Source organism: Leptidea sinapis, chromosome 34 (assembly GCF_905404315.1).
Source record: "Leptidea sinapis chromosome 34, ilLepSina1.1, whole genome shotgun sequence".
Lineage (NCBI taxonomy): Eukaryota > Metazoa > Arthropoda > Insecta > Lepidoptera > Pieridae > Leptidea > Leptidea sinapis.
The window spans coordinates 3,091,120-3,108,993 of record NC_066298.1 but is presented as its reverse complement, the minus strand read 5'-3'; the positions used below and the strand labels follow the sequence as shown (position 1 = coordinate 3,108,993).

At 35.8% G+C, this 17,874-nt stretch overlaps 1 protein-coding gene across 3 annotated transcripts in view; it reads left to right on the top strand.

Annotated features, from left to right (window-relative positions):
• LOC126974905 (E3 ubiquitin-protein ligase HECW2) overlaps positions 1-17,874 on the top strand; it is a 168,440-nt gene that overhangs the window by 96,017 nt on the left and 54,549 nt on the right. For all 3 annotated transcript variants that reach the window (XM_050822628.1, XM_050822629.1, XM_050822630.1), the window contains one exon: positions 1,504-1,682. In XM_050822628.1, the coding sequence (XP_050678585.1) occupies positions 1,504-1,682 (179 nt within the window). The remainder of the gene's footprint in view (positions 1-1,503; positions 1,683-17,874) is intronic.

Sequence of the window (17,874 nt, the reverse complement as noted above, 5' to 3'; positions counted from 1 at the left end):
TTTGCATAAGTAGTATGCTGTGAATTATCAAAATAACCGCTAACTCGCTAAACGAGTTGCGTAGCTGGATTAGGTGTTTGTCGAAATTGTATTTTTCACTAAAACACATAATTTCAACACGCCTATAGCACCTTCCCAAAATTCATCGCGAGCTCTTAGACTAGTGGAGACCTAGCACTTGGAACACCCGGCCAACAAACTACAATTTCAATAAATTGATTCATAAATATTTTTTAGGGTTTATTGTATAATATATCTATTCAAATTGAATGTCTTAGGTTTATTCGATTACTACGAATTATTACAAAACAAACTTACAATTAGTCAAATCTCATATTTTATTTTTAAAAGAAATTATGATATTAAATTTAGTTGACCTACAGCTGCCTGATTACACGAAATATTGTGATTTGTGAGACGCTAGCGACGTTAGCGCACGACTCGCTTCGCGGGAATCGCGGGCAACTCTTGTAAGCGTTAAATGCCTACTTCGCTGGGTCTACCCGGCCTTAAGCGGCATCATCTGTCCATAACAGTGACAATAAGATGTAACGCCTATCATTTCGTCCCATAAGCATACTGCGATACAACCATTAGTACTTCTTATGTTGTATGGCCCGGTACTTAATGTTGGAATGACTCATGGGATTAAAATAATGTCATTTCACAATTGTTTTTAATGCTGACAATACTGTTAGAAAAGAGTGGCAACATCGACTCTATAACCCTGTAGACTCCTAATAGTTATATATATTCGTAATGCTTTCAGTGAACCTGACATTAGCCGGCACATGGTAAAAAGTCGTTCGATAAACATTGCAGTTTTGATATACATATTCGTCGATATCATTAAAAATTGATGGACAGGAGTGGTCCCAACAGGCATCCGATGTCCTACGTCCCCCTATCGGCCCAAGCCCTAGCGCCGCTGAGGATAGTTAAATAAATTGCTCAAAACAACTGAAATCTAAAAAATAATATCAACGTTTGAAGCAAATAACACATGAAAAAATAGTTTATCACTCAGCACTCTTTATCAATCACTCTTTAAAATACTTTTGACATAAACAGAACACATCCTAAACAATTGCTTCTGGCTTCTGCGGAATTATGGATCTGTGTTATGTGGTATTTGAAAGCATTTTCCCTTTATAAGTAAGTCGTTTATGGGTTACTAAATCGATGGGTGTCCCTCTTCTTCTAATTAAAGCTCAACTTTTCAGAAGTGGTGGCAAATGGTAAAATGACATTCGTAAGTGCATTTTTTTAAGCTAAATGAATTAATTTTTTCTTAAACTTGCCTATGATTTCACCTATAAAAACCAATACTGGAAAAGGTCAAATTTCAGAAATCACCGATAAAACGTTCCGTTTGCATAGTTGACTGTCCGCTGCCACTGTTCCTATTCCAAACCCGTGGCGGTTATATAATTATTATCTTTGGGTGTTTCATATCCCTAAATACATTACGAGAGTTCATCTTTGTTCCGGTATGTTGCATAGGTGGTGGCGTTCCTCCGGCAGCCTAATATAATGTCAATTCTGCGAGAGCGGTGCGGTGGGACGGGGGCTGCGGGGGCATGTACTGCCGCCCTGCGTGACAAGGTTAGCGCAGTGCGGGTCGAAGGGAACTCCGCCCTGGCGCGATACCAGAACGACGTGCAGCTCACCTGCTTACTCAGGTATATGCTTAACTTATTACTTACTTTCAATTACGTATACTTAGGTTATTATGTTATGTGACATCACAACTGCGGCAGTTCTAGAAAGATCTGCAAAGAAATGATAACGGTGGATGTTGAGTCCACATATATGTAGTAAAATAAAATTTACAAACGAAAGAGAAAGAGTGTGGATTCGAGTGGATTCAAAGACAAGGCTATAAAGTCAAAGTAGAACTGCTAACTGGCAGTTATTTATTATATTAATGTCGTGTATAATAATATTGTCTAACTAGGTTCACCCCTGAGACCTGTTCAACCAGGAAGATCGAAGGAGGCTGATTTTTAATTAAATTAAACTTTAAACGCTTAATGGTACATAAAACCTTGCTTTATTTAGTGATTAATGGAACTTGCGTCTTCGCTTACTTCAGCTTTGGAAGCTTTCTTGGCCCTACAGCATTTTATTTAGAACTTCATATGGACAGTCGGCAAAAAAACGAAGGTTGTCTAAGGCAGGAAAGATTTCTTGGTGCTCCCGAGAGTTTGTGACCTCACTGAGCACAGAAAACAGGTAGTAGTCGACGGTCAATACCTGGGTCATCTGGAAAAAAACATAGCCATATTGGCCTTGAAGAAGCTGGGCGTCATAAATTCAGCACGGCAATACTTCAAGCCGGCCCACTTTCTAGCGCTCTGCAAACCGTAGGTAGGTAAGCGTCTAGATTCATATTATGCACCATTGCCGTTATGTCTGGTCTGGAGCACCCCAGTATTTGACCGCGTGCAATGCAGAGCTGCTCGAATTGTCGGGATTAGTGATAACGGCTTGATCACTTCGCGTTGCGTAGAAATGACGCTTCTTTGCGGGTCATCTATCGCATTTATCACGGGGAGTGTTCCGAAGAGCTCTTTGATTTTGATTCCTGCCACTGAATTCCACCGTTTTTTTTAAGACGAGCTGGACGTTCGGCTGATGGTAATTGATAAGCTCTGCCCACTACAATGCAGTGCCGCTCAGGATTCTTGAAAAACCCAAAAATTCTGACCGGAATTATAATTTCGCTCGTCACCTTGAGACATTAGATGATACTGATGGTGCCCATCACAGCGAAATACAATAATGCTTACACATTACTGCTTCATGGCAGAAATAGGCGCCGTTGTGGTACCCATAATCTAGCCGGCATCCTATGCAAAGGAGCCTGCCACTCCTTCGCACAACACGCGACATTAATTAACCAATTAGGATATCATCCCCACCATCTGGATTTGTGGCGTTCATACACAGTGCTGTTTTGAGAAAACTTTCTTCCACGTGCAACCAAGCTGTGGAATGAGCTTCCTTGTGCGGTGATTTCTGGACGATACTCCTGTGATACCTCTGGTGTTACTAGAGTAGGCGGCAGTTATTACTTAAGACTCGTACGCTCTTTGGTCCTCCTGTTCCAAATAAAACAAACATCTGTGGAGCGTAGACTAGAATAATGACGCTGATGGAGCAATGTGTAATTAATGTAGAATGTTTACTAAAAGAGATACCTAGAGGTGCACTAGCTCATCAAATATGGCCAGTACGGTTTCAATCAAGGTCGCTCAGCTGATGATGTTCTTCTAGACTTCACCCATAAATGGACGCAAGCGGTAGAGTAGAAGGGAGCGAAGCTGCGAGGGCCTCCCGACATTCTCCTTTTGGCTGATTGGAGCATCAAGGTTGATATCGACAGTGCATGCTCCGAAAAACCTAAGGCTGCGTGTATCCTACGTTGTTGTTGCTAAAAATCAATGATATGCTGAAAATCGGCGGTATTCATTGCTATACAGACGACACTACATCTTGCGCCTTAAACCGGCTGTGCCAACGTCTCCCGGTCTAGCGTCGACGAGAACCTGAACATACTTGTGTATTAAAATCATGACAATGCTTTGCAGTCTCTGAATTGTGAGTCACAGTACTTCACTTCAAGCCACCGCTTGCAAATATAAAAGGTACATTGAGTACTGTTTTCACCTCTGGGCGGGCGCTCCCAAGTAAGCTTCTTCCATTTGACCGCATACGACGACGAGCGGCTCGAATTATATACGGTGAAGTCATTTCCGATCGGCTTGTTTTAACCAGCAGCCGAATTCCACTAGCGGACACATTATTTACTACCCAAAATGCGAAATTCCATCCGCATAATGTTGATGTCTGGCATTCTACAACCGCGCGTTATGCAAGAAATTTCTTGCCACGTACAGCCACTTTATGGAATCAATTATACGGTGCAGTTTTCTCGAATCGATAAGACCAAGAGACCTTCAAGAAAGGAGCATACACCCATTTTAAAGGCTGGCCACGCATCTCTTGACTCTTGGTGTTGTAGAAGTTCAGGGCGGTTGCCTCACCACTCCCCAGCCTCTTGACCGTTTCCCCCCTCTTATATAATAAAATTTCGCGCGTTATGCGAACACCTTCTTGCCTCGTACAGCTACTTTGTGGAATCAATTATAAGCTGCGATTTTTCGAATCCGATACGACTTAGGGTCATTCAAGCAGCTCCCAATTTAGTGGTGTCTCTTGTGCTTCGGATGTCTTGAAACGTTGAACGTGAGCCTTTGCTCCCTCCTATATATAGCTATTAAAGCTATGGGAGATATTTACGGATTGACTCTACAAATCAACAATTTACATACAATTGTAGTTTTCTCGATAAAAATACAAATGTCTAAAAAATAATTACGAATTTTTCGATAAAATATAAATAATAAGATGTAAATAGCTAAATTTGCGTGCGATACGTCTATCCTAACCGGTAGTTCTTCCTTGTCCCTGTCAGATTTTATTAGATTGGATGGTATTTTGAAGTAGGCCCTTAACCCCTCACTGGCATTACCGTGGTGTAGGTAGACATAATATTAATTCACATATCTGTTTTTTTTTATAACTAACTATAATATATAAAAGTCCCTTATGAGTAACTATGTACAATATGTCCCTATTCCAGTTTCTTTCTTGTATATTTGCACAAAAAGTGGTGCGCACAATAACAAGAATATTGTTTTGTTTGTGTGACAAAGCGTACTGGGGTTATATTGACTCGCTGATCCATTCCCACAGTAACCGATTAACTGATGTAATTAATGTACATATTATTCACTTGACCACTTTTTGTAATGATTCTTGTCAGACTGGACGTATAGATGGCCATATTGTGCAAATGCCGTATGCATTATGTACCATGTACCTATTATGCGAAACATAGTTAAAGATATATTCACAAATTTTCCTACAGGATCACTTTTAAAGGTTTTGGAATAGGCTGTTGGAAGAAAACTTGTTGTAATATGTTGAAAATTTATTAAAATTTCGAACAAAGAGCTCTGGAGGTAAAGTTAGAGACGATGGGGCAATTTGAATGTGATACGAGAAAATTCGTTGCGATCTGTATTAAGCCGGAAAGCATCGTGAAATTTTTAAATATTAATGAATTCAGAGGGTCATCGAACTATAGTTTATAAATATCGAGCGTACCTGACCTGATGTTAAGTGATCCCCGCAGCCTACATTCTCTGTCAACACCAGAGGAATCACTGCGGCATTCTAGGAAGGTGAAAGCGCTCTTTTTTTAAAGTATCCATGTCATATCGTACCGGAAAGAGTCCTTGGTTGTACGTGGAAGAATGCTCGTTGAAAATCATTTAATAGTAGATAAATACATAAAAAAATCTTCATCAATTTATCAGATTATGGGTACCACAACGCCGCCTATTTCTGCCGTGAAGCAGTAATGTGTAAACATTACTGTGTTTCGGCCTGAAGGGCGCCGTAGCTAATGAAATTACCGGGCAAATGAGACTTATGTCTCAAGGTGACGAGCGCAATTGTAGTGCCGCTCAGAATTTTTGTGTTCTTCAAGAATCCTGAGCGGCACTGCATTATAATGGGTAGGGCGTTTCAATTACCATCAGCTGAACGTCCTGCTCGTCTCGTCCCTTATTTTCATAAAAAAAGATTCTTCGCAAAACTTAATACTATGCAAAGTTTAGTTATGAAGATGAAAAGTGCCAGGTAATTCAATATAGTTTGTCTTTGAGTTCTATGACAAACCTAACCATAGATTCAAATGAAATCAAAATCACTTCATGCATATAGGTCAAGGAAATGTTTTATGAATGTCAAAAGTTTTCTTTCCTCTTATATTAACCGCAACTTCGGAAAGTGTTTAGATTAACATCGCAATCTTGCCCAAACAAAGCAAGTAGCAAAGTTCGTAACTCGTTTCATATTATTTCCTAGCCCTAATATAGTCACAAATATTTTGCATAGATAATAAAGATTACGAGATATCTATATCTGAGGAGACGAAGCCCTAAATTCCTATGTAAACGTGAATATATGGCACGGCGGTACTATCGCGTCCTTCATCAGCGGTTTGTTAATTCAGATTACCTTTGTAGTGTGTCCAGGACTCTGTGCTCTAGCACATTAAATATAATATGCCCCGTTATTATGCATGTTTTATTACGCATACTGCATTGTAATTTTCTCGTGGACCTTAACGGAAAGTTTATTATCAAATGTACAGTTCTTCAGACTGATAAATGCGGTATTAATTTAAGTGAATAGTTATAACAACGCAAATTAAATAGAGGTCGCCCAAAGCTTGTAATACTTCCAAAGTTTATAAGAATAATTATTGTCATCTGCTATATTTTTATGGATGATTACGATGAACGAGCGTATGTATCAGCTGGTGATGAGGCCATGTTCTTCTGCAACACCAGAGGAATCACAGGAGCTCGTACACGAGTTTTTTTGAAGATCGTATCGTGCTGGAAACTTGTTCTATAGTTTGATTCTACCTGGAAGAAAGAGTTCATTCTCCTATTTGATGTTCTGACACTTGTTTGACAAGTACGTTAACGATGGATTGAATTCTTTAGTTATAAAGTACAATTGTTTTTCAAATGTTATTTTTGCTTTCTGTTCTTCTTCTGTATGTAACTTTCAAATATCCCATAACTTTCTCAACCCGGCGATATTCTACAAAAGTGATCCAAAGTTTTAGAATTATAATACATAGAGTCATAAAATATATATAAATAAAAAATGGTGAGGAGCGTAACTAAAGTTAACATCAAAACAACCGAACGAACTCAGGACGGATAAATTCTGTACAAATAATCCGAGCATTTCAGCAGTTAATTTATTCGATGAATATTTACCTTATCGGATATTTCTTAACTTATCCCAAATGGAGGTCGGTGTCATCTATCATATTTGAAACGTAAATAAATGTTCCATTTTATACGCGACCTAAATGTGTCTAATGCTTAAACATTTTCGGGTTTATTTATTGGTATTTCATTACGTGTCTGGCCTTGTTCTAAGCAAAGGAAGTTAATCCCAATAACACGGAAGACTGTGACGATTTTGACAATTGTCTGGACAGATCTGATGAAAATTATTTGCACATGCTCCATTAGTTTTGGGATGAGAATAAGACGGTGAATTTAATTAACATTTTAACATCCAAAGCTCAAGAGCAATTGCAAGTATTTGAAATTAAAAGCGTTTTATTTATATACAGACTATTGTTTTCAATTTTCAAAACGATGCATACATATTTTCATGCCAAATGATAAAATGGATGAATGAAGGTTTAACAAATTTAGATCTGCGATGTTTAGAGCTAGATATTGTTGAAACCAATGATAAAGCGTTCCTATTTCCTTTTCAATCAGAATAGGAGCAGATGCTGGCCTTTTTAGTTTAAGAGGTCAAATTCTAAGAATTGTCGTTATTAAAAAAAAACTACCCACAAAAAATTATAATTTTGTAAACCTCGAAAACTACCTACAAAATATGATAATTTTGTAAACCTCGCCATTTTTCAAATGCCGTTTAAAAATCGATTGTTGGTTGACAGTTTGATGATGTTTAGTTAATGGCACATTGTGATAATATTTTACGAGTTTCTCCGAAGCGAGCCTTATAGCTTCTGAGAATGTTTGCCATATATCGCGCTTTAGAAGTCCTGTTCGACGAATTTCTCAAATTGTCAAATCTATTAATTTAAATTGGAACAAACTCCATATTAATATATAATAGATGATCTCGTTAGATACGTATGTATAAAGTATATATTGTAAAGTTTAACGTAATTTATGTAAATTACGAGAAAAGTTCTTGATGTTACTATAAAAACAGGCCAATTAAAATATTATAAGGATATTGTCACTACCTGACAGCTTAGATATGTTGGCATAATTACGTACATGAGCGTTAAAGCCTTATTAGATCGGAAAACTTGACGGAAAATTACCATTCTAGTTATTATAATGAACACATTTCCGATCTACATAACTCAAATATACTTATAGATATATATTATATTATGAATGATTTAACATCTACTTCAGAAAAGTATGAGTAATGGTTACTATTCGGCGATAAAACCTGAAATTAATCGGTTTATTCTCACATGAAATAGTTAAAACTCATTATACTTTAGTCTCGAATAAAATTGTCAGCTGATGATCTAGCCTGTTTTATTTCTTCGTGTTTAACTCTTTGACTGTACTTGACTAGAACATGCTCAAGAAGAAAATTATTCCCAGCAAATAGTATTGAAAAAAAAAAACATGGAATATCTGAGAGAATTCAACGCTTATCCTACAATCAGAAATCCATTATAATTGTTATTTGATTGTTAAAATACAACGCGATACTATCTACTACTACCGGCGCATCATAAGCCTTGACATGCATTCGACGTTAGTGCAGTTATTACAAAAAAAGATTTATTATACTTAAATACATCGTTCGGATCATAAAATACTCCAAATTTACATAATGTCCACATTTTTTTCGATAAAAAGGCATAGTAGTGACAAATCGTAGGATAATGCTTTGTTTATTTGTTTGCTTTTCTTTTTGAGACAAATTTTAATTGTGTTATTTAATTTAATTTAATTAATTAGAAAATATTTTAGCATACAAAAGAGCTCATCTATGTTTTAACATATTATATTCCCTTTTCTTTTGTAAATCTGTACGAAAATCTAGATTTTTTTCGTAAATCAGACATTTTTCTGCTTTAGATAGGTACATTATTATTATTATTACATATATACAATAGTCCAAGACTGATAAATTTGTGTTGTTACCAAATTGCGTCATCCACATACAAAATATACATCATCCACTTTAATAACAATTTACGAGCATTCGAGTACCTTAGAATACAAATGTATCATCAGGCTGTTTCACTTCTCAATCACACCAACATATAAACTTAATGTCGAAACGAGATTATTGCCAGACGTAAATAATCAATCCTTCAAAGAACTCGCTTCAGACTGAGTAATGTTAGTAGAAGCCAAAAATACAACAAAGGAATTAATACAAGATTTCATATATCTATATATATTTCTAAGTAATTTTCGGCCTTGGTAGAGTTAGCTTTTGTTTAATAAAACTGGGATTGGCTAAATATATTTATTAATTATTAAGTGGATTCTAGGAGAACTATTAGAGTTTCGGGTTCCACAGTTTCTACTGAACCTTGACTTAATTTCATACCTTACAGTAGACTAAAAGGAAAATTTATCACGGGGAGTGTCCAAAGAGTTGTTTCACCTTATTCCTGCCGCTGAATTCCACCTTCGTACGACACGCCACAAGTTAGGATATCATGCCCACCATCTGGATGTGTATCGGTCCTCCACAGTGCGGTTTTCAAGGAGCTTTCTTCCACGTACTACAAAGCTGTGGAATGAACTTCTTTGTGCGGTGTTTCCGGGACGATACGACATGGGTACCTTTAAAAAAAGCACGAGTGTTGCTAGAGAATGTGGGCGGCGGTGATCACTTAATACGAGATGACCCGTACGCTCGTTTGTCCTCCTTTTCCATAAAAAAATAAAAAAAAATAAGAGGTTACAAACAAACCTGCTGTAGTAAATGCTATTTATTGCCTCAGTGGCTTAGAATTGCGTAAAATCTGTCCATTATAATCTTTAAACTAGTTAATTTCCTTAGAAATAGAATGCTTACATTTCATTAGTATCTCCTGTTAACAAAATTATCGCTGGCCCAGATTGTATGATATATCTGCAGGAAAACAACGCAGAAACTATTTAAAGCTCAAGTGGCCTACTCAGTTGACATCCAACTTTATCTTTAACTGTATCAAAATAAGTTTAATATTCTATTCTGATCAAAACGTTATTTTCGTCAATATTTTTCATATTATTTTAACGAAAATTATTCATTATTATATAGTAATTATTTTATATAATAAACACAAAACACACTAAAAAGATTCTGTCTATTGTTATTTTTTTTTCTCAGGAACTTTTCTATTCTACTTTTTCTAATTACAAACAGTATTTTAAAATCATCGAAGCCTATCCTTGAACCAGCGTCTTTAGTTCGCAATTATTAGGATGTGTACCCCCACGTTTGATGGTAAATCCGACACAGCCAACAGCCGCAATGATATGACGACCTTACTTGTAGAGATCGTTAAAATACTTGAGAATGATTTTCCATTCATTCAAATCGTCATGAATGATTCTATTATTCTTACATTCATTTGATGCACTCGATTCTCATACATTGAAAACAAACAGGACACGATGCGAGCGCGCGCTCCGTGGGTCGCTATTTTCGCGGTTCTATTTCCACACCGGCCACCTCTACATCATCGCATTCAACAAATAAACACTCAATGCGTTTTACTGAAGCGCCAAACGATTTATTCATATTTCATCTCTTTGTTTCAGGTAACTCACGTTTGATGGCTATATCGCTAATTTTACTTCGGTGAGTCTTATACCGTGCCGATTTCGTTTCTTTCAAGTTGATGAAATTGTTCTCTTTCATCTTTCTTACACTTTAATCTATAATTGAGCTGTTTTGTATTTTAAGTTGTTCAAATATTTTTATTTCTTTTACATTGGTTCTTGTTATTGAAATCTAGCCATTTGCTACTAAGGGAGTAAATAAAACCGTACGAGATTTCGTCAAAGCATTTGCAATCATACTTTCATAATTTCAAATGTCCGATTACATTAAAAATATTCCAATATACTTATATAATGTTACGTCAATTTCTATGAAAATAATAGAAGATAAACAGGCTTAACTGTTTTGTATCTTTTAATGACTATTTCTACTCTCGTCGGTTTTACGCATCAGCTATTTACCGTCTCATTAGTAATGTATTAATCCGACAGATAAAGCTCATAGATCAAAGCAAATGTCCTCAATATAACCAAAACACTTGGTATGCGGCACCGGATGAAGCTATATCGGTTCGGAAAATTCCAGACTGTTTTTAACTTGACACACGTGAATATTATTTTGTCGTTACGTTTAGGAAAGGAATGATAACAAATTATTCACTTTGAAATTTATATTTGAAGCTGAGGACTTTCAGATTATATATTCTTATCCTAATACAGGTGGCACATGACAGGAAGTAATTTTTATGTGTTGTTTTCAATTTTTATACATAAGCAATAACTAAAAAGGTGTCAAAAATACACTTATGAATGTCAAGGATTTCACCACCACTTCTAAAAGTTTGAGCTTTAATGAGAAGAAGTCACAAGCAGTAATTACCAACTCTTTAAAATCTATATTTACATTTACAGTTTTAGCATTTTACATTATATTTTCAACAATGTATGTAAAGTGATGTACCAAATTACTCAAACGTTTTGACTTGCGTTTGCAAAAAAAAAATAAGTGGTTAATTATAAAAAAAACTCATAATAGTGACTAGTAAAGGAAGAATTCCTAATTAGATTCTTTAGTGGAAAACATAATTAGATCTTTTTTTCTCCTTCTAAATATAAATATTTAAGTAAAGATTTTCAAAATTTCGAGATCAAGCAATTCAATTTCAATTCAATCTGAAAAAAAACGTACGCTAGGCTATATACGGCACTGAGCTGTTTTTATAATTCAAATGCTGTTACATTTTGAATCATTGGAATGAGAAAAAAAGATAATTTCGTGGAATGTGAAGCTCAGGTGAGTTACGAAATACTTTTTGTTGTAACATATTGAAATAGTAATAACATGTTACTCGAACCCTTTGAAAAAATCTATTGCTGGCAAATCTTTCTCACACTATCAATACATTTGCTGAAAATACTCATACCAGACACCCGTGCAGATGCATTTCCTACGTAAATATTACAAAACACTTTATTGAGATTGGAATAAGATTGAAAATCATTTAATTTAATGTGGTCCACATCTGGAGTACTTGACAATAAAAGTATCGATAATAATACCACGTTATAACTGTATATTTTTTGCATAGCTAACTGCAGTTTATATGTAAGTGTGGCAAAATGTATGATTTATGGAGGAAGCATGCCTTAAAAAGAGAAATAAAAATATTTATGATTTACAAATTACGCAAATCATTATTGCGGATTTATAATCATTGTTAATAAGGTGTATTAGATTATAAGGATAGTTTAACTATTTTTGCACCTACCCACAATAAATTCACCTTTGAAATATATCTTAATAACCAAAATGAGTTTCGCTTCCAAACCGATCACAAACTTATGCCTTGGTGTTTTGTAGCACTTGTAATCGTATTTTTGCTATATTCAATTATTAGATACCAATTTAATTGTTTCCCTGCTATCTCAACTTAATATGTGTATGTAGGTTTGTTTGGTACGCCGGAGTTACTGAAACGATTTTGATGAAATTTGGTACAGCGATGGACTAGTCACTATAGCTTGGGAAAGGACATAGGCTACATTTTATCCCGGAAAGATCTATGGTTCCCGCGGGATTTGTGAAAAACTGAAATTCACGTCGATGAGCTATAACTATACCAATAGTAGGTTTAGTTTGCGATAGCTATCTTCCTCGTAATAAGATTCATATAATACGTTGGGAACGGGAGCGAAAACGGGAACCGGAACTGGAATAGGACATGAGATAATCTTCAATTCTTAACTTAACTTGCCTATTTTCTTTAAATCCTTTATCTACGCGGACGAAGTCGCGGGCATCAGCTACTAATTCTATATAACGATGATCCTAACCCAGGCTAAAACATCCTATATTCCGTTAACAAAATTTCTGGAGCCTTCTCTCTCAACAATGTTCCTTGATCAAGTTTTTTTTTAACTAACGGTACAAGTTCGGTCGAATTACCTCAGGTAGCAAGAAATGCTGCGCTTGCAACCCGGTGTGATTGAAACATGCCACCTAATCTTCGTCTTGAGTTTTTTACCGCATTTTTTGTGTTCAGTTGAGTGTGTTTGGAGGATTATAAGTTCGATTTAAATAATTATTATAAATAGCTATTATTATATGTTGTAACCCCGTTAAGAATAGAACTGTTTTTATTTCGTTTTCTCCACGAATTAAAATACAAGTAATTTTGATTGTGGGAAGTAAGATAAAGGCAGATATTATTTGAACTAGTTGGACAATATTTTTTTTTCAAAAGTATAAGGTAGAGATTAAGTTGCAGTCGAGGACCTAATGAGAGTCATCCGATGAGAGGAGTCACCTAAATAGTAACCAAATTTCTATTCTTCATTTTGCCGAAAAAAATTTAATGTAAATTGTAAATGTTTATCTAGTAAAACATTGTGTATATATACTTTACTAGTTTTACTATATGCATATATTTTATATACATATAGTATAATTTTAACTGCCAGCTAACTACATAGGGCTCACTTGATATTAGGACATAGGTTATCACCTCCGACCATTGAAATACATAATTATGATAGACGTATTTAAAACGTCATCCACTCAGCAATTTAAAAAAATATTTGTTATATTGCAGACAAACGACTGTACGACGCCCTAACGAGAGACAGTAACAATGACAAACCCTTCCCTTTCCAGTAATTAGGGTATAATTATCAAACAAATAACTTGCCTCACAATACGGGCACTTAATGTGAAAGTAAGAGTATGAACTAGTATTGCGGGTTGCTGTAAATAAAGATGTGTCCCCTGGGATTTTAAAATTTTTAACGTTTGCAGAATGCCTACGTTTTCTGTTTGTATATTGACTATTATATATTAATCATGTTTTTCTTATCGATGAGAGATCATGTTTTGTTGGAGAGGGAAGGAACAACGAACGTTATCAGACTTTATGTCACAACCATCAGCTTAAGTTAACTAATTAAATTTCAATGTGATCCATCATTTTATTTATTTGTCTGTGTCACCTAAGTAATTACGACGGACGAGGAGGTGCATATCAGAGCTTTACTAAAATTTAAAACAAAACAGATGGGAATGTTTAAGCTTTTTTGCCAACGGAATACTTAATAGATATAGAAAAATTGGGTATAAATGTCGCAGGTGATCGGTCATGTCTATAAACATTTATTTGACAAGAGGCCGTATTAAATAAATAATCTGATTCGCCTAATAGGTACTTTTAGTATCATCGCCAATGATAAATAAACTGGTTATACAGTAACATAACCTGCCTATAATATGTTCTATTGATATCTTTTCCAACCAAGAGAAATTATAATGTTACATTCAGAATAACATATGAAAGACTTAAGGATCTTAGGTGTTCAAAATGATTGTCACACAATACAATAAAATATCGTTATATACCTAAAAGTATTTATGTATAACACATAGCCGTGTCAACGACACAGGTTCATGTAAATATTAGGTACAGTTTGTACTGCTAAGGTTCTTCCAGCTCCTACACAATCTGACCGTGTTGTACCCAAAAAAATGTTACATGCATGTTATTTTATAAAATAATATTTGATTTGAGGTACATTGAGTGTTCCATTTCTGAATCCATTTAGATTAATTGCAAATGCGGGTATATATGCCCGCGTTTTCAAATAAGTACTAATCTCGTACAATGCTAACACTATATTGATAACATCCTGTTTTATTCGAGTCAGTGAATTTAATAACTCTCTAATTGAAGTGTGAATAGGGCGGGTTAATGAGGAAGCGTCTGTGGAGAACTTTAACATGCGATTGTACTTTCCATATGAATATACAAACCTATATTCTGAATGGAATAAGCAACTCGACAACAGTATAAAAACAAGACAGATAAAAATAGAATAAAAGAGAAAAAGAGGACAGAAAAGTCACATGGTGAATGGTTATTTTTACCTTTAAATATATATTTTTTTGTAATCTCATTACTAATCAATCAATACTGCAGCGTAGATAGCTGTTATATTTATTGAATACTTGAAATATTGTTGACAGTAGGTAAAATAGTAGAAGCAGTTGGCATACTGTAATGTATATAGTTTCCCGAATCATAAGACATACAGACCCTAATAATTAACCAAAAACTTCATATTAGTAAAAACTTTAGGTATGTACCCGCACATTCTTCCAAACGAAATACATTGTAGAGTTTAAAATACCATCGTTCCAGTTCCAACGTAAGCGGAATCAGGTCATAAGGGTCCCAGATAATGATCCCTTCGAGATGAATGCGATATGGCCACGTGCTCGGAGCGTACGCATAATACGCCGCTCGACTTTCAATGAACTGGATGTTTACAGTTCTGTGGTGTAATCTATGGAGGCCCGCCTCGCGTTAATATGTTTATTCAAAATAGGATGTGACATCATTTATTGAAGTAGCACCCATTCAAAAAAGGAATGCCTCAGACCTGAGAAGAATAGGCGCAACAAACTCAGCAGGCTTTTTTTTTTCATAAAACCAACACTTACAAATACAAACAATGGTCTGAGAGAAACATTTAAATATCAAGGCTGTTCAAGATTCTTATTCATGGAAAAAACTTTTATCACAAATCGAATTTTTATACCGGCACTAAGTGACAAATGAGTCGGACGCGAATACAAAATAGCCCGTCTATCTAAACTGACAATTTTGAGGACAAATTTATTCACGTTTTTTTAGGCACCAGCCATTTTCCATATTAATATTTTGTATAATTTCATTTAAATAATCAAAGACTAAATGTCCCGTTGCATCGTCTGTGGAACAATCTCATGAGAAATGAGAGCTTATCAAGATTAGTCTATATCTCTAACAAGACATTCATACAACACCAACATAACTTTTAATGTGATTATTATATGAAATACACTAGATAAAGGTATAACGATTCTTCTACATTCTTTTTCCCAGTTAAAGTAACTTCAACAGCGCTGCGGTTAAAAATGAACAAGAACCCGACTTCAAATTTGCATACCTTAAAAACATGGTAACTTTAAAATTACGACTAAGAAACAACAAGAATTAACCACAACTTCATCAAATCGATTTTTTAAATGGGGCTAAACGGAGAGTAAGTATATCTCTTCAAATAGATAAAGTAATTCAAATCGGTCCCCAAACGGCGGAAATATAAGGTCATAAATATATTATATAGACTCGAATTGTAAACCTCCTCCTTTTCGAAGTCGGTTATCGGCAAACTATTTCAACTACTTTTTTTATGAGAAAAAGTGACTAGACGGTAATAAAACATTCACCTGACAGTAAGTGATATGTACGCCCTGCCCTGCAGTGCCGCTTAGGACTCTTGATCGAATCCAAAATTCTGGGTGGCATCGCAATAACGTTTCATTGAGACATAAGATGTTAAGTCTCACAAACCCACTGCATTCTGTGCAAAGAAGCCTACCTCTGGAAAGCTTGCAGACAGAAACCTTAACTAGGAAAAATACTTTAACGATAACAATTAATGATAGAAAGCAATTAAGATATATCTTTTTGAGGAAATTAACAATTACAATATCCAAGTCAATGACAACGGAACAGCCTGAGGCTTACTACGAATCTATCGGAACATTGTGTTTATTATAGATAACGGCCTCACCCCACGGCACGATACTGCAATTACTACGAATGAAAACTACGAATATTTCCTTTAAATGACAACGAGAAGATATTCAAATGAAAATCATTATGAAGATGTAAACCTGTTTCGATTGATTAAGGGGTGTCTTTGCCCGTGACAAAAGATAGTAAGCTACAAACTGGAAAATTCGATTATGACAGTGAGTGATGGCGGGGGTGTTTTATATCCCAACTCTCAAATAATTCCGCCACCTCCAGGCTTGCTCAACATCCGTCGTTCGCCGAGTGTCATACGAATGATCCTGGGTAAATGTTATATGATCATCACACAACATCAGCACTAAAAGATATGGAGCTCTGTAATGCTTAGAGTTACTATAAGCAATATGTATGCATATGTTTACTGGGGATTCGATGTTCAAATCACTGGTCAATCGAGCCCTACTTGTGGGTCGGACAAGGAATTTATGTACTAAAAAACAACATTCAAAGATTTTTTTATTTTATGATAATAAGGGACGAGACAAGGAGGACGTTCAGCGGATGGTAATTGACACACCCTGCCCATTGCAATGCAGTGCCGCTCAGGATTATTGAAAAACCCAAAAATTCTGAGCGGCACTACGATTGCTCTCGTCATCTTGAGACATAAGTTGTCAAGTCTCATTTGCCCAGTAATTTCACTAGCTATGGCGCCCTTCAGACCGAAACACAGTAATGTGTAAGACAATTACTGCTTCACGGCAGAAATAGGCGCGGTTGTGGTACCCATAATCTAGCCGGCATCCGATGATAAGGAGCCTCCCACTGGTAAATGTAAACACATTGCTACATCATCGTTGTAATTATTTGTATGAATATAATTAGTGTAATTGTGTGTCGTTGCGTGTCGTGACGAATCGTATTACATCGTCGCTGTTCCGAGATATGAAGGACACACTCGTGGATGAACGAACAATTAATAAATAACTACTATTAAGAATCGTTACTGTGTAACATCAGATGACTAGAAAAACTAGATTATTTTCTTGATGATAGATAGGAATGAACTAAAGCTGTTCACCTGAGGCTGATGGTATGTTGCCGTGCCCATTGATTGGTTATTGAAACACTCAAAATTCTGAGCGTTATCGTATTTGCGCTCGTCACTTTGACACATAAGATGTTTAGTCTCATTAGCTCACAAATTTGAATGGCTGCGGCGCCCTTCAAGCTGAAACACAATATTTGCTTGCATTCCTGCTTCATGGAGAACTTCAGAAAAAGGCACGGGTAGGGTACCCACTAGCCGAGACCTATGCAAAAAAGCCCCCCACTCTATAGATTTTTCCTATCCATAAACCAATACGTACCTAATAAACGAATATTCCGATAAATAGTGCTTCATACCT